The sequence below is a fragment of the Nicotiana attenuata genome, unplaced genomic scaffold (genome assembly GCF_001879085.1).
Source record: "Nicotiana attenuata strain UT unplaced genomic scaffold, NIATTr2, whole genome shotgun sequence".
In the NCBI taxonomy this organism is placed as follows: Eukaryota; Viridiplantae; Streptophyta; class Magnoliopsida; order Solanales; family Solanaceae; genus Nicotiana; species Nicotiana attenuata.
This window is the reverse complement of record NW_017671608.1, coordinates 17,334-41,597: the sequence shown is the minus strand read 5'-3', so window position 1 is coordinate 41,597 and position 24,264 is coordinate 17,334. Positions and strand designations below refer to the sequence as shown.

General features: G+C 40.4%; 1 protein-coding gene across 1 annotated transcript; it reads left to right on the top strand.

Moving 5' to 3' along the window:
- The first annotated feature begins 21,625 nt into the window (after positions 1 to 21,625).
- LOC109209255 (small RNA degrading nuclease 3-like) lies at positions 21,626 to 23,880 on the top strand. Its single transcript, XM_019372483.1, has 7 exons — positions 21,626 to 21,757; positions 21,863 to 21,952; positions 22,527 to 22,790; positions 22,862 to 22,954; positions 23,308 to 23,442; positions 23,528 to 23,632; positions 23,731 to 23,880. The coding sequence occupies exons 1-7, from the start codon at positions 21,626 to 21,628 to the stop codon at positions 23,878 to 23,880; spliced, it is 969 nt and encodes a 322-aa protein (XP_019228028.1).
- The last annotated feature ends 384 nt before the right edge of the window (positions 23,881 to 24,264 follow it).

The window sequence follows — 24,264 nt, the reverse complement described above, 5'->3', positions numbered from 1 at the left end:
CCTGCTTGTTCAGTTTTCACAGCTAGATAACCTACCTATAGGTCGTATTCGAATTCTGCATGCCACTTAGATATCACGCTTTAGGTTCTAAACGGCTATAAATAAGTATCACATTCGTAATTTCGAAATCAGTAACATATAGAAATCATGCCTGCATGGATTCTTAAATAAAATCAGACTCGTTTCATTCCCATTCAATATTAGATATCCTGTTCATAGGGATTAAAAATCAGCAATAGTAGATACTATCACATGCAGAACCTGTAACTAGTCTAATTTAATTTTATCCCTTCTGAACTAAGTAGAGATCATGCCTATAGGACTCCACCTAAGCACTCAGGCAAGCCTTAGGATAATAATTGTAAAGCCAAATCCGCTTTGTTAAATGCTACAACCAGCAGGCAGGCCTGATTTGGACTTCTTATATAAGTTATGTAATAAACTAAGCTGCCTCAACAATTAACATCCCTCGTCTTTATGTGCTTTAAATCAGACCTAAAAAGTATGTGCAAGTCATGCTATTTATGTACTTTTGTTTGAGGAGGTATACTTGAGCCTTATATGCTTATGTGTTTCCCCCTTTAATGTGCAGTCTTTATATGTTTTGTATGTCGCCTTAGAATTTTTACCTTGGAAACATCAAATAAGCCTAACTACCCCTCCCTTTTAGGATTAGTAGTCCTAAATGCCTCCGGGACTGATAGGAATGGGACGGGTAATAGCATGCAATAACTAATCGAGACCAATCCGCGCTTTAATGCCTTAACAGGGTGGGAAGGGTAGATATGGATATGATGACCACGCAATAATGTCACGTGTAGCCCCTCTTTGAGGAGTGATTACCGGACATTGTGTGGGGTGATCCATATTTTTAATAAACCCTGGACCCCCTTTTCCTTTATTCTTTATTCTTTTTTCAGCATTGTAACTTCTTATCTAAAAATCAGCTCTTTGATTGTTCTTTCAAATTTGTTTACTTTCAAACTATTATGTATTGAAATCCCCTCTTACTTGAGCCTTATCTGCTTACATGTTAATTGTACCCCAAATTCACAATAACTGTCTGGCCAGGAACCACACTAGTGGATCCTGAGGGGTGCCTAACACCTTCCCCTTAGGATAATTTCAAGCCCTTACCCAATCTCTGATTATTCAAGCAAGCTTAGAGTTGAATCTCTATTGGTGTCCTAATGCACCTTAATCATTAGGTGGCGACTCTTCAAATGCAAACCCAGTTCCCAAAAGGAACGAGTTGTCCCATACCAAAATGTCATAAACCCGATTTCGCGAGAAAAAGGGGGCGCGACAGAATCCAATTCTCTTCCTTTATTTTGCTTTACATAACCTGTTGTTACTTTTATGTATATGAAATTGATAATATTTGAGTGAATGCTTTTCTCTTTTATCTCTTTGAATTACTTTAGCAACCTAGGCGAGCTAACAAATTAGGCAAATAAAAAGTACTTTCGCTTTAGTAGTGAAATAACTTCGACTTACTTAGTTATTCCTATTATACAGTCTTGAATCTCATATATACTAACCGTTTTCATGGATTTGCGATGTTCAAAACAGATTTGGGAAGTCGACAACCCTCTTTCTTTAAAATCCAGAATTGGGCAAGTAATCTCACAGTCGAGTTTTTCTACAAACCAAACGAACACAGTTGCAACCAAAGAGCTCCAAATGATTTTCTTCTAAACTTGGATGCAAGATCTGAAACTAGTTTTTTAAGGTATATCTAAACCCATTTCTCTAATAGCCTTTGTTTTACACAAATAGCCATCTTATTTCAAAAGTCAAGTATTTTAAACTTAAGTCATATTTACAAGGTTTGCAAATATAAATATTATTAACACATTTAGAAAATTCTTGCAATTATGTAGACATTTCAAAGGGGTTCCATAAATTAAGCCTATTCTTTTTAAAAAAAAAATAAAGTTCTAAACATGATATAGGGTAAGTCATAAGCTTTTAAGCACTAATTATGTAGAATATAGACATTAAATTCCCCAAACCTAGTATAAGTCCTATGGAGCTACCTTAGGTAGATTGTAGGGAGTGCCTAACACCTTTCTCTTAAAAGAACAAGAACCCTTATCCAAATCTCACTAGTTAGCAGACTAAGAGGATAATGATTTAATAAATACATAGGTACCCTAGTAAACCTTTAAATATTATGTGGCAACTCACTTTCATCATCAACAGGAAAACCACTAGTTGAATCTTGTATTGACTCGTGCAAAATAGGGTGCAACAACGTGGCGGCTCTGCTGGGGAAAAAGCTTAGGTTCTGACCTTAACAGACTTAGACTAGATCTAGAATTTGGGAATGATTGTTTATATGCCGCTTTAACTCTTGTTAATTTGCAAATATATGCTTACTTGTACCTATTTATTCAACATGTACTTACCTGCCTGCTTTAATATTATTGATGTTATCCCACTATCTGTTACCACTTATATATACACTGTCATCACACTCTTTCCTATCGAGTCTTGGCCGTACACTATCACACACAATGGCACGTGAGGGTTGTCTTGTACACCCCTCTGAACCTTCATTCAAAATTCTTTTAGTCTCAGATAATGGCTTTTGTCAGGTCCATTGACATAATGTCGCAGCATTCAGTCCAATACCAAGAATTAGGAAACACTCTACTCTAGCAAACATAGGTCATACTACATAAACCTTTGGTGAGTCGGTCCTTGGAATTGATATATAATTTTGAAATCCACCCTAATATCAATGGGTTATGCACCCAACGACATGAATTTTTTTGGAATGACGAAACAATCATGATAAGATGTTAAAGATCCGAAGTAAAACACTTATCAAACCTCTTGCTTCACCTCTTCAGAAATGGAAATCAACCATAACATCTCCTAAATCAATATTGTCATGTGAGCGCTACATAATGTGAAACAATGGAAGAAGAACATATGCCGAGACAATAGAGATGAGATCAGGATGCACTTAGGATCATTGATTGTCTTACTAAACATCCGGGCCGATAAGGTTCTTAGCTGGTTGCTGATAGAATTCTAGGATCTATCCAAAGTGGCTTTCAAGTTCGTTGACTGTGAATTGGTGCCAACTCTAGAAGAAGTCACTAGCTTCACAGAGCTGACATTTGCTGGGATAATGCCGATACTGCTATTTAGCATGCCGAGATACAGGTTTGTCGACGTTTTGGGTTTTGCGGGTAGCTGGAGTTGAGGAACATTGAAGATGGATGGGGGATCTTAGACCAATTGTTTGACTTGTTTGGACATCGAGAGAGCTACAAGTTGTACTTAGGGGGAGTTCCAATGTGATCAGGAGACCTGGGAAAGTCTCCGTCCTTTTACATTCTCTTTGACATTGCTAGGGTTACTGGTTTTCCCACAAAGGAGAGGGTGAATCAACACTAACTTATTGCCCGTGGTCGAGCATTGTCTGCATGTTCTCGAGGGTACAATTTTTTTCAAAGGCTGCAACTTGTTACTCCAAATATGGACCACAGAAAACTTCTTTCAAAGAGAGGCCATTGTCCACTATTTTACTGGTGTTATCAATATGGTCAGGAGTGATAATGAGAGAATGAGACATTGGGTCTCATTGCGTGGACGGGAAGAATAGAGAGAGATACTGACAAACTTGAGTGGAAAAGAGATAAACTAGAAGCTTTCGTGGTTGAGCGGAAGGGCAATTCTGAGAACCCCTTATAAGTATTTCATAGAGCTGATAGGACTCAAAGGCATTCAACCGTATGGACCTCTACAAGATGTACCCCTCCGATCGAGAACGTCTCGGTATGAAGATTAGTAAAATGGGCCAATCCAAAAGGTGAGTAAGCTCAGGACTAGTGGAGTGACATAATTATGATGCCGATGGGTCAAAATTCATGATGTACTCCAGAATACTTTGTCTGGATCAATGAGGAAGATGAGTTGGACTGACCAATCAAAGAAGGAGTGGCCTGGCTAAAAGATGCAGCAGCAACCTTGCAAATCTATGTAGAGATTTTGCCTCATTATCTCGTAACTACCTTCATGCATTGGTAAGTGGTCCCAAGGTAAGTTGATCATATGCTGCCACCTCCGGAGGATGATGATCGAGTGGTCGAGTATATACAAATTGAATCTGAAATAGAACCAAAAGAAGATCCTAAAGAACAACTCGAATACAATGAGCAAGAAGAAGAAGATGAAAAATTTGAGGAATACCCAGAAGAGGAACTGGAAGAGGAGAACATGGGAGACGATTTCAGGGATGAATACTAGTGCTTTGTTGATTTCCCCTTGTTCCTATCTTGCACGCTTTATCACGTACCCTTTAATTTCCCTAAGGGAAAGTCTGTGGTGCCCATGTAATCTTGTGGATGTTGGAAAAACAATGTTGCTCCCGCCTATTGTAATCCAAATATTGTTAATGAAAAACCAAACATTTTCTCCAGATCTAAACATGTCAAAATCTGATTGTTCATCAAAATTTGCGATATAGGCCTACCTCCGGAAAAGAGAGGTCCCTCGCATATTAGGAAACACGCTTATATGTGAACTATGTTTTCTATGTTCTTATATTTGTGCAAACCTTGAAACTATCTTCCGCTTTTATTTTCTTTTATTTTTCGCATTATTTTATTAGTTAATCCCTCGAAAACATAGGTTGGTTTGTGTTGACTCAAAAAACTAGCTGAACCACCATACAACTTTAGATCAAAAGGTAAGATATATGCGACTGATGACCTGACCGGACACGCTTTGGTAATAGCCGACAACTCAGGGGAATCGGGAGAAAAGAATGATACTCGATACGACGATCATGTTGCTGGGATGGCGCAAAATATGGAATCACTAAGAGCAGTGGTACATCATATTCGAGAGCTGGCGCATTTAGACGTGATGAAGCTTCCACAACTACCCCACTTTCCTTTACTAGACTCAATCCCCCATCACTTCCCTTCAACCACCCGTCAAGCAAACAATACCCCATCCACAGTCACTACAAACCCCACAACCCAGGTTGTACCCCCAGTAACCCCTGCAAACCTATTAAATCCTCCTATACATACCCCTTATGTACCAATATATGCCCAGACATTACAAACCCACCATTTGCTACTAACACGGTTCATACCCCTCTTTGTGACAACTTTACCTTTGCCAACAATCAAACCCAACACACACTTGCGGCACACACCACTACACACGAGCGGTATGTTCCGCACATATATTCCACTTTAGAACCCACATTCACAACACCTTGTCAGGATGCCATATGAAATTGATCAATGCAGAAATGGAAAGAGAAGCAAAGTACAAAGAAAAAGAGTCGGTATCCGAATAGTTGCGAGAATTGTGGAAACAAATGAAGTATCTTCGGGTTGCTTGAGGAAGAGAGAGCCTAGATTATGAAGATTTGTGAATACACCCTAGTGTGGACATGCTAGTAAGGTATAAGCCTCCGAAATTTAACATTTTTGATAGGATAGGTGATCCTCATGCACGCCTACTGCGACAAGCTGGTCAGAGTAGTATGGAACAAAAATTGAGGAAGAAGTTATTTATCAGGAGTATGACAGGGGAGGAACTCACTTGGTACAGCCACCAGGACCTAAGAAACTGAAGATAATGGCAAGATATGACAGAGGATTTCATGAATCATTTCCGATTTAACACCAAAATTACTCCAGACAGGTTCGCCTTGGTAAACATGCATAAAAAACCATTAGAATTATTTGAAGAGTATGCTCTCCATTGGAGGTTGGAGGCTTCCAAGATGACAATGAACTGACCAAATACTTCATCGGGGCTCAAGAAAGAATTTACTTTGGAAAGATGATGGACATGATGGGGAAGAAGTTCCCCGAACTTGTTGAGATAAGAGTTTTTTTGGAAGAAGGCATCAAGTCTGGCAAGGTACAATCAATGGCCTTGTTGCAAGCTGCCAGCAGTTCAGTCTAGTTTGACAAGCAGCGGAAAGAAGAAGAAGGAATAAGTATCAATAATCATTCCCTATTACCAGTCAAGTCCACCCCACAGTAACAACACTTACCCTGTGAACACCCATCGTCCACACCAACCTACATACACTCCAATACACAGAGAATAACTATACAATAATCCCCAACCACAATACCACCCACCTCGCACCCATATAAAGCCAAACACCCTATGACCCTATGCTCTAGTTCAAACCACCACCAATCAAAATCGACCCGCCTATACACCCCGACTATGCCAAAATATTGAGGAAAGAGGTCCCAAAATCTACACCTCGATTACTGAAACCTTTGCAAAATTGTTTGAGAGGCTGAGAGAGCTGGCCTAATATATCTAGTAGAAGGGAGAATTCCGGAGAACCCTTCAAAATGCTTTGATGCAACCAAATGGTGTGTTTACCTATAACGACCTGACATGTTGTTTTGAGATATATCAGTTGATAGGTGGTTTGAGCTTTGAGTAGCTTCACTTAATTTTTGATGACTTGTACGTGTGGTCGAGATTGAATATTGGGAAGTTCAAAGTTGATATGAAAAGAAAATTATCTATTTGGAAGCTTTAAGTTGGATGAGTTGATCGAAATTTGTCTTTTGAGTAAACGACCCCGGGATCAAGATTTGAAGGTTCCAATAAGTTTGTATACTAATTTTGGACTTGGGTGTATGTCCGAATTAAGTATCGGGTGGCGCGGGAGCATTTCAGCGCGTATTATGGAAAGTTGGAATTTTGAAGGTTTTAGAAATTCCTAAGTTTGATACGAAGTGGACTTTGGCGTTATCGATGTCTGTTTGGAATTTCGAGCCTTAGAGTAGGTTTTTATCATGATTTGTGACTTGTGCGTAAAGTTAGGCATCATTGTAGAATGTTTAAGTATGATTAGGATGCGTTCGTCAAAGTTTGAATGTTTGAAAGTTGAAAGAAGGATTTTTAGTATTGATTCGTGGTTTTGATGTTATCCGTGGCGTTTTGAGCCTTTGGATAAGTTTGGATAAAGTATTAGGACTTGTTGGTGTGATTTGATTGGGTCCCGGGGACCTCGAGTGTGATTCGGGGTGGTTTAGGACTAAGTTTTGGTGCTTTGGCTCGTGTTGGTTGCTGGTGTCATGCATTGCAATCACGAAGAAGGAATATTGGGGATGATGGTTTGTGCTAAGAGATCGTGACTTGGAAACCGCGATCGTGGAGAAGGAATGATGGGCCAGGTATTTTTGCCTTACGCCGACGTTTATTTCGTGAATGCGTAGTTCTGGGAGGTAAATCTTTGCCATCACAATTGAGGAATTTTGGGCATCTAGTTGTTGGCCTTCACGATCCCAAGGATATTTCCGCGATCGCGAAGGGGAAGGGCCTGGGCAGGATGTTTTTAATTACGGGATTTGGTTCATTTTTCTCTCATTTTCACTTGGTTGGGCGATTTTTGGAGCTCTTAGAAGGGATTTTTCATCAACTATCATGAGATAAGTTATTTCCACTTGTTGTAAGATAAATACATGGATTATGTGTGGATTTAAACTTGGAATTTTGCAAAAATTTTGTGATTTTGGAAGAAAACTATAACATTATATTTTGGATTTTGACCACGAAACTGGACATGAAATTAGGGATAAATTATATATTTGTGTTCGTGGTGTTATGGGTAATTCTAATTTTTGAAAAATTTCACAATTCGGGCAAGTGGGCCGAAGGTAGACTTTGTAGATTTTTCGAGCAGAGTAGGGAATTATTTTTTTGTTGTTGAGAAAAACAGGATATTTCATATTGGTACTACGGCGTAAGTAAAATATTACATATATTGTTTGTGTCACTTAGGACACATTGATTCTGTGAGGCCCCGTAAAATTTTTTGGCTCAAAACCTAGTATCTTGTGGTGTCGACTCAGAATATGTGTTAGAATGCGTAGAATTCTTAGGACCCTTTGTATTGATCTAAGCTTGTAAAAATCAAAAGAATCAATTTTTCCAGAAAATGCCATTATGCGGTCAAGAATGCGGTCGCAGACCTGGTATGCAGACCGCATTCCTACCGCATAGTGAAGCTGTGGTTTGGTGAAACATGAGGTCAAGATGCGGTCCAAAATGCGACCGCATAATTGATATGCGGACCGCATTTCTACCGCAGAGTGGAACAGAAGAGTTGTCAAAATTAATGTTGAAAATGCGGTCTATTATGCGATCGCATAACCAATATACGGATCGCATAATCGTCGCATAAGTTGCTCAAGGATTTGTGAAGGTCAGTTATGCAGCGCACAATGCGACCGCATAACAGGAATGCGGACTGCATTCCTGTCGCAGATAAAAACAGAATCATCAGAGTTTTGGGAGCAACTCTGCGGTCCAATCTGCGGACCGCATTTCAGTTCTACGATCGTAGAATGCGACCGCAGATCTTGCTCGGGCTTCTATTTTCTAAAATTTTATACCCGACCCCCTTTTTTAATAAAATACCCCCAGCCCCTCATTTTTAACGATCTTCTGCACAAAATAAGAGAGAGGAAGAGAGGGTCTTGAGAGAGAAAGTCATCTTCTCCAAAATTTGATTCTTCAAAACCATCCGGGCCGGGAAATTTCAAGCTTATCTTCATCCCCCTTTTCTTGCAGGTAACATCCCTAACCCTTTTCACCAAAATTTTTGTTTAAGCTAGGGGGGGGGGGAGTCTCATGCATTGGTCTTTGAAAATAGTGGTTGAACTCATACATGCATGTCATTCTATAACCTAAAACCTAGTCAGAGTAATTGGGTAGGAGTAAAAGATGGTGCAAAGATGGGTTGGTAACCTAAATAAGTTTGAGTAGAAATTGTGAACTTCTTTTCTAAGTCATACGCGTTAACTTGTGCACTAAATTGACATTGCTAGACCATTTGGTGAATTGGAAATAGAAGTTTAAAGGGAACTCGACTCCAGGTATGTATGGCTAACCTTGAACTTGTAAAATCGCCTTGTTTGTGTGTTTAAGTGCTTGGTATGTGATTTCTACGTGATTTGTTTGTGAAATTCCTGTGATTGGTATTGTTGAGTGATTGTGGTTGTGACTTCGCTATATTGATGCAAGTAATCAGAAATAAACCAAGTTTGCGATTGTGAATGTACTATGTGGTAAGAACTGTGAAACAAGTAATGGAAGAAAATGGGAATTGATGTGATCGGAATGACCGTGGTAGTAACATATGTGGTTTGTCATGGGAAATTATCGTTGTGACCTCTTAATTCATATGAGTAGTGGAATACATGGAAATGGTATTGATGGTTATGGAAATTCATCTAAACTGTTGTTGTTGTTCCTTGAGGGTCATTGTTGTTGTTTCTTGAGGATTGTTGTTGTCATTCTTTGTAAATGGTAGTTGTTGTTCCTTGAGGGTCATTGTTGTTGTTTCTTGAGGATTGTTGTTGTTATTCTTTGTGAGTTGTTGTTGTTGTGTTGTTTGTGAATTGTGATTGTTCGCTGAGATCGGGTTGCGCACCGCAACACGAAGAAATAAGGTGTTGGTTGTGGTGATAAGGGTGGCCGAGATAATAAGGGTGGCCGAGGTAATAAGGTTGGAAAGCGATCGAAATCGCTATTGAAATAAACTATGAACAAATTGTGAAATTATTGATGTGGAAATGTGGAAGGGGAAACAGGAGAGATTGTAAACATGTTGAATTGCTCTTTCTTTGTGGATTTGATTGTTATTTCCATTACAATTACATGCTTGTTTATGGAGGAGAGATTGTATACCTGTTGGCTTAATTGTTCCCTCCTTGTGGATTTGATTGTCACTTTTATTACTGCTACTTACTTGCTTATGGTTCGAGTTTACTTGGAGCAAAGTTTGTTCATACATACCAGTAGAATTCAAATGTACTGACGTCCCTTTTGCCGGGGGCGCTACATCCGTGTTATGATTGTAGGTGGATCCGTAGCAGGTACTCCAGTCCACCGATCGTAGCTCCCCTTCGTCCTCCATCAGCTTTTGGTGAGCCCCTTTCCTCTCGGGGCCCTGCGTGGCTCAGGCCGCTTGTTTTCGGAGTCTTATTTTTGATTTTGTATAAGGTATAGCCGGAGCCTTGTTACCGGCAAATACTATATTATCCTGTTGTACTTTTAGAGGCTCCGTAGACAGTAGATGTGGGTTAGAAACTTGTGTAGATCCGTGTTTTCATACATTGGTAACTAGTTGGTGATTTCATTACTATTATGTAAGTATGTATGTGTTTTGTAAATTAAAAAGTGTTCTTAATTGATTATTTGGCAAATTCTTGGAATAATTGAGTAAGGAAAACGTGGGGTAGCATGTGGGTTAGGAAAGGCATCCAGGTTCGCTTGGCTGGGGCTACCCGGTCGGGCGCCGGTCATGTCCCTTGAATTTGGGGCGTGACAGATTCCCTAGTGAAGCTAATGCATTACAAGCATCAGTAGTTAGATGCTTTACAAAAACATATTGTTCCTTCTTGTCGTTGATTACATAGGATTCAACACAAAAAGGGGGGGTTTCACAAAATATTTTTTTGTCCTTGTTTGCTGGTCGTGCATCTTAGCTAGCTGATGGGCCACTTCATTTCCTTGCCGGAACACGTGCCTGAGGATCACTTCTCTCCCTTGGTGGATTAACAACATGCATTTATTAATAATATTATTATACATTTCATTGCCTTGGTTTATGAATTGTTTTACCTCAGTGGAGTCCGATTCTACTTCCAGCGGAAACAAATTCCATTCTTGTGCAATTTGTAGTCCTTCTTGTAGAGCCATTAGTTCTGCTTCTAATGAGCCATTTGTATGACTAAATTTTGTAAATCCTACTATCCAATTCCCATTGGAGTTCCATTGGGAACCATTGGAGTATATTTTGATTCATTTTCTCACCGTTTGACTAGTTTCAGATTGATGGGCATTGGTTTGAGCTGTTGGAGGGGTGTTGGAGCCGGTCATGCAACTTCGGAGCGAGGTAAGTCTCCTGTCTAAACTTGTGAGGGGGAAACTACCCCTTAGGTGATATATTTGATATGTGCTACTCATTGCGAGGGATACGTACATACGAGGTGACGAGGGTTCATAGGTAGTAGATTCATATTTATGTCCGAGTAGACCTAGGACTTCACTATGCAATAAATTGTGTTACTTGAATTTAATTGTTGTTGCACCGTATTTTGCACTAGTAAAGACATGATTCAACTTATAGTTTCTATGTTGTTGATGAAAGACAGAAATCACCTAATATTTAAAGGTATATTAGGGTACCTATTTAATTGCTAAGTTATATTTTTGATTGGTCTGCTAACCAGTTAGATTATGGGTAAAGTTTCTTTTTCTTCTAAGTAGAAGGTGTAGGACACCCCTTAAAATTTACCTGAGGTAGCTCCATAGGACTTGGACTAATTTTAAGGGATCAATTATTTATATGCTTAATTACCATTAAAATCAAGATTTATAAAAGGGAGGGTGTCACGACCCATGTTCTCCCTCCGTGAACTGTCGTGACGGTACCTAGTCTCTATGACTAGGTAAGCCTAACAATTTTGGAAAAAGGGAAATAAAATACGAAACTAGCAATTTACGGATAACATAGTAAAAAGGTTTAACATGCCGCTCGGCATATACAATACCACTCACTAAAAAACTGAACAAAGACTCTCCCAAAACCCGGAATCTCATGAAATCACACGCTAGGGAGATTACATAGTATTCTAACTCCAGGTTGTCTAAACGAAAGTAAATACAGGAAGTCTATAGCTAAAGAGAAGAATAGAGAGGGACTTCTAGGTCTACGGACGCGGCAGATATACCTCGAAATCTATGAAAATCGCCTCGCCTCACTGATAGTACGACTGAGCTGAAGAACCTGGATCCGCACACGAATAAGATGTGCAGGAAAGGGCATGAGTACACCATAGCGGTACCTAGTAAGTGCCAAGCCTAACCTTGGTCGAGTAGTGACGAGGAAGGTCAGGGCCCTACTAGTTATATAATTATACATTAAGGTAAAACAGTACAAAATGTAACAGTATAATTAACGATGCTAACAGTCAAATAAAGAAGAAATCTCAGAAAAGAAAATAACGTAACAAGCTGTAATAACAACAGGGGAACTCCCATGCAGAAGGATCTTCCGGGATACCGTCCTGTTGTCCCAAATATAAAGGTGCACGGGTATCTCCCGGAATACCGATCCGTAGTCCTAAAGTAAAGAAACAATGGGGATCTCCCAGGATACCGTCCCGTAGTCCCAAAGTAAACACACAACAGTCTCAAGAAAGAAATCTACAATTCTATTCAAGAATAAACAGAAATTTCTATTCTAATCATGCTACACAGAATCTAAGTAAGTAGTTAAAGCAGATAAGGTAGTTAAGTCACATAGTCATGCTTTTCCTAAGCTAAACAGGAAACTTCAAGTACAAGTATTGCTCAATTAAAGGACAAACACATATATTTACTTAATGAAACTGGAGTTTTTTAACAATTAGCACGTGTACGCACTCGTCACCTCATATACACGACATTCATACAGCAACAGTACCAAAATCCTAAAGAGAGTTCCCCCACACAAGGTTAGGCAAGCCACTTACCTCGAACCAACTCAAAATCAATCCGATATCATGCTCTTGCCACGATAATCCAACTCCGTGTGGCCCAAATCTAATCAAATCAATTACATAACGTAAATAAAACTAGAAGAAACTAATTTAACTAATGATTTTAAAGCTACGGAGAGAAATTAGGAAAAACACACAAAAATCCTCCCCGGGCCCACGTCTCGGAATTGCGTACAAATTACAGATTATGAACACCCATTCACTCATGAGTCTAATCATACCAAAATCACTCAAATCCAATACCAAAACCTTGATCAAAATCCCAATACTCGGCCTAAGAACTTTTCCTAAATTCTACTAATTTTTAACCTCAAATCCGAAATTAAATGATAAAATTAAGCTTAGATTAATGGAATACAATCAAAAAGGAGTTAGGAATCATTACCCACTAATCTTCTCTTAAATATCCCCACAGAATCGCCTTCCCCCGATCTCCAATTTGATTTTTCAAGTTATGAACTCAAACCCTCGATTTTTCATATTTCTACCCAGCGATTTCCGCTTTTGCGGTCATGGGGCCGCATCCGCGGTCCCGCGCCTTCGGAAAAAACATCGCAAATGGGAAATTCACTTAACCGGGCTGAGGCCGCATCTGCGGTCACTGGGCCGCATTTGTGGTACCACATCTGCGGTTTCCCAGCTGCATCTACCGTTCCTGGAGAACCAGGCCAAATCCGCTTCTGCGGTTACTGAGCCGCTTTTGTGGCGCCACACCTACGGTCCTACATATGTAGGTGCGATTATAGCAGGTTTAGCAATATCAGCAATTGCCTAAGTCCAAATCAACTTCCGTTAAGCATCTGAATCTCACCCGAGGCCCCCAGGACCTCAACCAAACATGCCAACCAATCCTAAAACATCACATGTACTTATCCCAACCCTCAAATCACATCAAACAACGGTAAAACCACGATTCACCCTCCAATCCAAGCCTAATGAACTTGAAATCTCAAGAATTCTACAACCGATGACAAAACCAACCAAACCAAGTCCGATTGACCCAAAAATTTGCACACAAGTCACATTCAATACTACGAAACTATTCCAACTTTCGAAATTGGATTCCGACCCCGATATCAAGATTTCACTATTGACCCGGAAACTTCAAAAATTTAACTTCCGCAATTTCATGTCTAAATAAGCTACGGACCTCCAAAACACAATTCAAACATGCCCCTAAGTCCGAAATCACTTAACAACGCTAACAAAATCAACGAAATTCCATTCCGAGGCCCTCTTCACACTGTTCCCACTACGGTCCAAATTCTAAAGTTAAGCTCTCATTTAGAGACTAAGTGGCCTAAAACTCTCCGAAACTCAAAATGAATCTTCCCGGCAACCCATAATAGCAGAAATAAACACGGGGAAAGAAGATAATAAGGGATCGAGGCGTAAATTCTCAAAACGACTGGCCGGGTCATTACATCCTCCCACTCCTAAAACTTTCGTTCGTCCTCGAACGAGCGTAGAGACATGATTGAAGTGGTGAAAAGATGAGGGTAACAGTTGCGCATATCTTGCTCGGTCTCCCAAGTCGCCTCCTCGACCGGATGACCCCGCCACTGAACCTTTACTGATGCAATGCTCTTTTACCTCAGCTTTCGAACCTGCCTGTCCAGTATAGACACTGGCTCCTCAACATAAGATAGATCCTTGACCAACTGGACTGAACTGAAATCCAACACGTGCGACGGATCACCTTGATACCTCCGGAGCGTCGAAACATGAAATACCGAATGAACTCCTACCAGACCGGGAGGTAAGGCAAGCCCATAAACAACCTCCCCAACACGTCGCAATACCTCAAAGGGACCAATAAACCTCAGAATCAATTTCCCTTTCTTTTCAAATCTCACAACGCCCTTCATAGGCAAAACCTGAAGCAAGACCCGCTTTCCAACCATGAATGAAATATCGCAAGCTTTCCGGTCCGTATAAATCTTCTGTCTGGACTTGGCTGTGCGGAGTCTATCCTGAATAACCTTAACCTTCTCCAAAGATTCTAGAACCAAGTCTGTGGCCAATAATCTAACCTCACCTAGCTCAAAACAACCCACCGGGGATCTACACTGCCTACCATACAAAGCCTCGTACGGTGCCGTTTGAATGCTGGACTGATAATTGTTATTGTAGGCAAACTCAGCCAGTGGCACGAACTAATCCCAAGAACCTCCAAACTCCATCACACATACACAGAGCATATCCTCAAGAATTTGAATAGTGCACTTGGACTGTCCGTCTGTCTAGGGGTGAAATGATGTGCTCAACTCCACCTGAGTACCCAACTCATGCTATACGACCCTCCAGAATCGTGATGTGAACTGAGTACCTCTATCTCAAATGATGGAAACTAGAATACCATGCAGACGAACAATCTCCCGTATATAAATCTTAGCCAATCGCTCTGAAGAATAGGTAGTACATACAGGAATGAAGTGTGCCGACTTGGTCAGCCGATCCACAATTACCTAAATAGCGTCGAACTTCCTCAAGGTCCATGTGAGTCCAACTACCAAGTCCATGGTGATCATCTCCCACTTCCACTCCGGAATATCTATCCGGTGAAGCAAGCCACCCGGTCTCTGGTGCTCATACTTTACCTGCTGACCATTAAGGCACCGAGCTACAAAACTCAATTATATCTTTCTTCATCCTTCTCCACCAATAGTGCTGCCTCAAATCCTGATATATTTTTGCGGCACCCGAATGGATGGAATACCGCGACTTGTGGGCCTCCTCTAGAATCAACTCCCGCAGCCCATCAACATTGGGTACACATACTCAACCCTGCATCCTCAATACCCCGTCATCACCAATGGTCACATCTCTGGAGTCTCCATACAGGACCTTGTCCTTGAGGACAAGCAAATGATAGTCATCATACTGACGCTCTTTGATTCGATCAAATAAGGAAGACCGAGAAACCACACAAGCTAGGACCCGACTTGGCTCCAAAATATCCAATCTGACAAACTGGCTGGCTAAGGCCTGAACATCCATCGCCATATGCCTCTCTGCTGCTGGTAGATAAGCCAAACTCCCCAAAGTCTCCACCCGACGTCTCAAAGCATCGTCTACCATATTAGCCTTGCCCGGGTGATACAAGATAGTGATATCATAGTCCTTCAGTAGCTCTAACCACCTCATCTGACACAAATTAAGGTCCTTCTGCTGGAACAGATACTGCAAGCTCCGGTGATCAGTATAGATCTCGCAAGGAACACCGTACAAATAATGACGCCAAATCTTCATGGCATGAAAAATAGTAGCTAACTCAAGATCATGGACTGGATGATTCTTCTCATGCACCTTCAGCTGTCTGGATGCGTAGGCAATCACCCTACCGTCCTGCTTCAATACCGCTCCAAGGCTAATCCTCGAGGCATCACAATAGACAGTATCAGACCCTGAACCTGTAGGCAATATCAAAATACTAGGGCTGTAGTCAAAGCTGTCTTAAGCTTCTGAAAGCTCTCCTCACACACTTCCGTCCACTTGAACGGAGCACCCTTTTTGGTCAGCCTGGTCATATGTGCTGCAATCCACGAAAATCCCTCAACAGACCGACGGTAATGACCTCCCAAGCCGAGCATGGTCTTGGCCAACTTTGCAGTGCTTCTACATTCTTCGGATCCACCTTGATCTCTTCACTTGATACCACGTGACCCAAGAATGCCACGGAATCCAACCAAAATTCACATTTCGAGAACTTTTCATATAACTTTGTTTCCCTCAAAGTCTGAAGCACTATCCTCAAGTGCTTCTCATGATCTTCCCGACTCCGGGAGTATACCAGAATGTCATCAATAAAGAAAATGACGAACGATTCAAGATATGGCCGGAATACACTGTGCATCAAATGCATGAAGGCTGCTGGGGCATTGGTCAGCCCAAATGACACAACAAGGAACTTGTAATGACCATAACGAGTCCTAAAGGCAGTGTTCGGGATATCTTGCTCCTGAATCTTCAACTGATGATAGCCAGAACGCAAGTCGATCTAATAAAACACACGAGCACCCTATAACTAATAAAACAGATCATCAATACGAGGCAAAGGATACCGGTTATTCACTGTAACTTTGTTCAACTGGCGATAATCAATGCACATACGCATAGAACCATCTTTCTTCTTCACAAACAAGACAAGAGCACCCCAAGGTGATACACTGGGCCGAATGAAACCCTTATCAAGAAATTCTTGTAATTTCTCCTGCAGCTCATTTAACTTAGGAGGAGCCATACGGTAAGGAGGAATAGAAATAGGCTGAGTGCCTGGCAATAGATCAATACAAAGATTAATATCTCTATCGGGCGGCATGCCCGGAAGATCAGCCGAAAACACATCAGAGAAATCACGTACTACTAGAACTGAATCAACAGTAAGGGTATCAATACTGACATCTCTCACATAAGCTAGATACGTGTCACACCCCTTCTCAACCATTTGCTGAGCTCTAAGAAATGAAATAACTCTACTAGTAGTGTGATCTAAGGTACCCCTCCACTCTAATCGCGGTAAACCTAGCATAGCCAGCGTCACGGTTTTGGCGTGACAATTTGGAATAGCATAATTGGGCGACAACCAGTACATGCCCAAGATAACGTCAAAATCTACCATGCTGAGCAATAATAAATCGGCTCTGGTCTTAAAACCACTAAGAGAAATCAAACACGAACAATAAATGCGGCCCACAAGAACAGAATCTCCCACAGGAGTAGAAACATAAATAAGGGAACTCGAAGAATCCCGAGACACGCCCAAATGCAGGGCAAAATATGAGGACACATAAGAATAAGTGGAGCCTGGATCGAATAGAACCGATGCATCTCTATGACAGACCGGAACAATACCTGTGATGACAGAATCAGAGGCAATAGCCTCAGTACGGGCAAGAAGAGCATAATATCTGGCTTGGCCTCCCCTTCTAGGGTGACCTCTACCTCCCCGACCTCCAACTCTAGCTGGCTGGGCAGGTGGGGTAGCAACTGGTGCTGTAGTCATAGCTTGGGAACTCTGCGGAGCACGCTGTGGCTGATTAGTCTATGGAGGTGCATCCCTCCTAAGTCTAGGGCAATACCTCACCACATGGCGCGTGTTGCCACACTCAAAACGAGGATGTGGCTGGCTCGGGCCAGGTCTGCTGGACTGACCACTGAAAGCACCCCATGCAGGAGGCACACTAGATACCGGAGGTGCATAATAAGGCTCCTGAGGTCTAGAAGGAGCTGGAATACCACTGGCTGCTGGAAGAGCTGAATGAATGGGGCGGATCACATAACCCCTAGCATGACGAACTGCAACTGGGGCACGAGCACTACAATAAGTGCATGACTCTCGAGACCTGCTGTCCTCTCTCTCCTCTCTATCCCGAGCATGCATGCCCTCTACTCTCCTAGCAATGCTCACCACCTACTGAAAAGAAATATCCATCTCTAACTCTTGAGCCATGCTAGATCTGACTCTGGGAATAAGCCCCTCAATAAACTAGCAAACTCTCTCGCGAACCGTAGAAACCAAGGCTAGTGAATGCCTAGCCAAGTCACTGAAACGAACAACATACTCTGAAACAGTCATAGAACCCTGGCGTAAATGCTTAAACCACTACAAGAAATTTGATTTTTAACGACCATTTCTTAACGAAGGGACATAATCCGGTCGTTATAAGTGTATTTATAACAACCAAATTTTTTTCCAGTCGTTAAAACTAATTTTTAGCTCAATATTAACGAGGGGATAATGTCGACTATCTCTAAAAAGTTCCTAAAATGGCGACAATCTCTAAACAGTTCGTATAAACCTAAAAAGACTGAAACATCGACTTCTCTAACAGTTCCATCATAAATCTCAGTTTTGAACGAATTAGCAGAGAATTGCTACGACGAATTCAAATAATTAGAGAAACTGTTCTACTCCTAAAATTCAGCAATTAGCGAACGAAGCTGCTCGTCACCTCCATTGACAACAACTGCTCATCTTCAAGTTTCTTCTCATCAAGGTAAGGTTCAAAATTTTACCCTTTTCTATGTGAATTGAGTGATAATTTTGCTAGAAAAGGCATCTGAACTGGAGCAGGGATGAGAGAGGCCAGAGCATAGATTGTGATTTGACTCCCCATCGAGCGTTATATGTTTTAACGAGCAACTACTATATCTCCTGCCACGATTAAATCATCTTCTCTAACAGTTTATTCTAAATGTCAATTTCGTGCTATCAGTTTAACTGTGTGCCAAATATAGATGTCGAAATATCGGTCCTCCTAAAATTAAAGTTGATAATTTTTAGCGGTTGCGATCACACTTGTATTGTATATGGATGTTGGTGTCCTTTTTGGTGAAAGAATGACAGAAAATACAAAATTATTTCTATCTATATATTGATTGGACAATAAGGCGAATCAATATGTTAAACCAAAATGGACGGGAAAAGGGGAGAAATGTTGTGTTTCAACTAGAAGTAATCTAGAGAAGAGGATGGATGCATTGTCCTCTTTTGGTCCTTTCCTCCATTATAGCTTATCTAATTATACAACAGCCTTAAGGAATCCTCATAAGCTTATTATATAACAACTATGATGGAAATGACACTAGTAGAAAACTTTGTGATGAGTGACCAGAGAAGCATCGATGCACTGATTTTAGCTACTATGCATTGTACCAAAATGTCATACTAATTCGGGATTGATTTAGAAGGGGTGAGGAGGTATATGAGAAGACAAAAGGAGAAAAGATTGGGAGAATGCATAAAGTTGAATGTCGTATGATGGATTCTTTTATAGGCATACTTTACAATATGTATATTACATTTATCCGATGCGAGATACTAGTATGTGCACTGTTACTTCTGTACGGATTTAACTTGGTCTAAGTCTAGCAATCTTCCCTCTCAAGGGGTGTGTGTATATATGTCGTATGTACCAAAGTTTGTTTCAACCTACATATATAGTTCATGGATTAGCAAGGAACTTAGTATGTAAGCAAGTTAGTCCTCTGACTTTGCTGACTTGGTGGTTGTGTCTCTATGATAAAACGACCGTCATTTCTATATGCTTGGTTCTCTTGAAAAACACTGGATTAGATGCAATACGAATTGCAGTTTGATTATTGTACATAATTGTCTGATTAATCTGCACAAACTTCAATTCTCGGAATAGGCATTCCATCCATATGAGTTCATCAGGTTAATTGTACTGGCCCTATATTTGCTTTGACTTGCAACCACATATTGTATCATGCTTTTTCTGGATGGATGGGATAGGGAGTAAATATGCAAAGCTAGTATTTGATCAACCTTCATCACCATCTTCAAGTGATCAATAGATTGAATCACTTAACAGGTTAGTAGATTGAAAATCCTATTTTACTTTGTGATGTATGAGATCGATTTACCACTGTCCAATCTCGTCCTTTGAGTTGTTGCATAGCTGGAGAAACTGATTCTATGGTGTCTGCTCCCTGCTTCTCACACTTATCATCTCTAAACCCATCAGTAACATCTATGTATCGAGCTACTGGTATAGGAGTTTGTCCAGATTTGCCTTGAATGTGAAGCACCTGCACAGATGTTTTATCCACATAAATCTGGCCCTGTTCAAAATTTGATTGCTGCACGGTTTCATTAAGTTTTTCCTTACCCCAGTTGCTTCATTACCTCAACAAACTTGAGTACATCCTCGATCTGAAACACGATCAACAGTAGGAACTTTAGAAATCTGCTTTTCCCTCTCGCAAACCTGAGACACCCTATTCACAGTTGTAGCTTTAGAACCTGCTGGATTTTCAAACAATTCAGCAGGTACAGCAACTGGTTGATCATGTACATGCACCAACTGTTGATATGGGCAACAGAGGGCCATCACCAATGGTTCCTTCACTAATTGTTGGGTTTCATAGTCTGCTCATTTTTTGTCCAACAATTTCTAGCATAGGTGGAGGTGCCACCATTGTTCTTCTAACATTGTTATTTCCCATCTCCTTGACACTTGTTGTATACTTGCTGTCAATATTCATTCCTATACAAAGTATATCATCTGCTACCTATTGGGAAAGTATGGTTTTGTTGTATATGATGGAGAAGGTTTGTTTGGGGTAGGGACCGTGCTCCTAGTTATCCTCTTCTTCTTTTTGTACAATCTGATGGGATAAGTTCTGTTTTGCTTTAATTTTTTATAATTAGTAAGATGATAAAATTATCACTTTTGTTAGAGATGGAATAAACAGAGCGTATAGCAGATTCTTTAGACAAACAGAGAAAAATGTACAGTCGGGACACTTCCTTAATGTTTTAGAATCTCAGTAGGAAATTCCAAAACCTTTTGTACCATCTGTTGCCTTAGGATCCTTCAAAGCAACGATAGTTTCAAGAGATGATTGAGCTCGATTCCCGTTAGGAGTTGGAGCATCAAGTACCTGCTCAGCTCTTTTCTCCTTCCGATCTGTTGAGAGTTGCATCTTAGATTGTTCAAGTTCCTTAGTGATCAACTGTCCAGCTGCATTAGCGTATTGCTCAGTATCTATTATTATAGCAGTCCTTTCGATCAACCATAGGTGCTTTTGCATTCTTCAAAACCTGAGAACCCCTTAGAGCTGGGGCACGGACTTCACCTGCTAAATATTTGGGGGCTAGGGCAAGGACTTCACCTGCTAAATCTTAGAGCAACCCTTGCAATGGATTTGAAGATTTCCTCATCGGCGAAGAAAGAGGTGAATCTCACAGCCGCGTAAAGTTGCAATTTTATTGATTATACAGTAAATGCTCACTTGTTTAATACTTGACCTCATTTAAATTAGTTTTTATGTACGCACCTTTGCAGGAGTTAAGTACAATTAGCTGGTTAAACGATTTATAAATATGTTGTTCATATTTCTGAGCTGGTTTTACATTTTTTATGTAGAACTAGACAGTAATTAGGCTTTCCAATAGTGCAAATTCAAAATTTATGTACAATAGATAATTACTACCAATTAGCTTCCGGAGGAACGATCGATGAAATGTAATTTCTCATGTTTAATTGTTATAAAAGGTTCTAGTCGAAATTGTCAAGTTAGCTCAAAAGTGACAGATGAAAGGAAGTAGCGGAGGGTGGAAAGATTTTTTGAGATCATATGACAAGAAGTTAGGGGTTAGCTTGAGTGACCCGTCCAAGAGGTCCGTTGATGATCTGCTTGCGTTTTTGAAGACGTTTAGTCAAAGAGTATGTCATAAAGGTGGTTAATATCGATTACCTCTTGTTTTCATTTGGTTAATTAGCGTAAAATAATGCTGCTACTACTAATGCCATAATGTCCCTTTTGTGCAGCTTTTCAAAAAGGTGTTTCAATGTTATTCCAATCGAGATGCTGTAGAGAAGCTTCAGAAAAAGTCGCCGGATAGTGAATCCGCGGAACAGGTGAAGAGTATATTTTGGCTTTCTGGTATTATTACGAATCATAACTGCGACATTAGGGTGGTTTTGTTGTAAGATAGTTGGGAAAAATCTACTTAAGTGGGTTGAGAGTAGCTAATTCATCTCCAGTCGCTGCTAATAGGTCTTATAACTTGTTCTATTAGAATTTAACTGCGGCTATAACTTGTTCTGTTAGAATTTGACTACGGCTATAACTTGTAGATATATAGTTGATATTTGAGAGTGACAACCTGGAGATCCGTGGTTTGAATACCAGCTACAACACATGCTATGATGAGTGATTTTCTCTAACCTTTGTGGGCGGAGTTACCATTGACAACATGTGCTTGTTGGCAAGACATGCTGCTCGGTGGAGTATAGTCAAGTTGCTCGCAAGCTAGCAGGGCATGGTGATAGAAAAAATAAAAAATAAAAATAAAAATTGGAATTAGTATTCAGAATTATTGATAGCAAAATAGTTGCATGCTCTCCAATTTTGATACCCCCCCATCACACACACACACTTTTTTTTTCCAACAAGTTCTGTGCTTAAAATATTGATATTGTGGCAGTGTAGGGACTGGTTCGTTTAACTTTTGAGCACCCTCAATATCCGACAGATTACTCATTTCCATCACACGAGGAGGTTAGACTCAATGAATTTGTGAATCCAAAAAAACCAATTGCAGATTACAGAACTGAGATTGCTGGAATAACCGCTGGAGATTTAGATGGAGTTTCTTGTTCATTGGCCGATGTACAGATGTCCATGAAGAAGCTATTATCACATGGAACCATATTGATTGGCCTAAGTTTACACAATGACCTTCGNTTTTCCTCAGTTATGTTCATTTCGCTTCGTTTTTCTTTTTTTGATAATGCTCTGTTATGTTGTTCTTAATAGTTTTGAAGATAGATCATGCAAGAGTGATTGACACATCTTATATCTTCAAATATCGGGATCAGCCTTCTAATAGAAGACCATCTTTAAGTAATTTGTGTAAGGTAAGCTGTGCTTTTTTAATCTTAGTATTTCTTTCCCATGCTACGATATGTCCACTCTGTTGCATTGTTGGCCATATCAACCCTTACTTTGGATTCCTATTTTATTTGGGAATTTATAAGTGCAGACATTTTTTCAAATGCTTTTATCTGAACATTCCAAATAACTCTATTCGTTTTGTGTTTAGTAAAATAGTTGTGCTGCTTTTTTTTAGCAGTCTTTGTGGTTTGTCTCCCCGTTCTTCTTTTTCCAACTGTGGTTCCTTTTATAAACTGAAGATTAACAAGTATTTAACTATTTATCACAAGCTCTGCTTGGTGAATGCTATTGTTTACTTACAATAGTTTCCAAATAGTCTGTGTTAGGTTTTGAACTTCGAAAGAAGGACTCTCCACATAATTGTCTGGATGATGCATGTACTGCGATGAAACTTGTTCTTGCCAAGATTGAACGTGGAGTTGATTGTATCATACCGTTAGTTCGTGAGGAGGTAATATCATAAAGCCTTTTATTTTAAATTTCATTTTCTTTCTTGTGTCCTGATTGTAAGATGGTCATTACTCCTTTGAATTTAGGTGCAAGAGCCCAAGGTGGCAAAGCTACTTGTCCACAGAATACCAGTGGCTGTTCATAGCGAAGAGTTACACAAGTTATCCTGGAGACTTACCATAGAAGTTAAGGTTAGGAGAATCTCGTGCGTTTTTTCACTTCTCATGTCATATAAATATAAATCACATCTTATGCTGATTAGTTTATAAAAGCATATGTCGACGTTCAGTCGTTGAAGAATCACATTGTTGCTTGTTTGCGTTTTTTTAACGGTCTATGCTCCAGTCATTCCTCATGTTACATGGATCCTTCAATTGCCATAATGTACTCGTGTCAAACTGGTGTGACATTGGGCATATATGCTTTGCTAATTCTTTAAAAAATAGTAATATTTGCCAGAAGCTACACGTGCCATGCCAATCGAGGGTCTATCGAAAACAGCCTCTCTACCCCATCGGGTATAGGTATTTGCGTACACACTACCGTCCCCAGACCCACTTGTGGATTATACTGGGTTGTTGTAAAACCTGAGAACCCTTAACTATAGTAGCGTCAACGGGACCTGTAGCAGCATTGGAACCAGCTGTTATAGGCAGTAGCTTACAAACATTAGATCCTTTAGCTACAACATCTGATTCTTGCCCCTCATTAGCCACAATAGAAGCTTTAAAACCTGTTGACTTATCAGATGGTTCACCAGCTGCATCTCTGCGACTGCCACCTCTCCATTACCATCCAGCTTGGGATTAGTTTGTAACGCTGA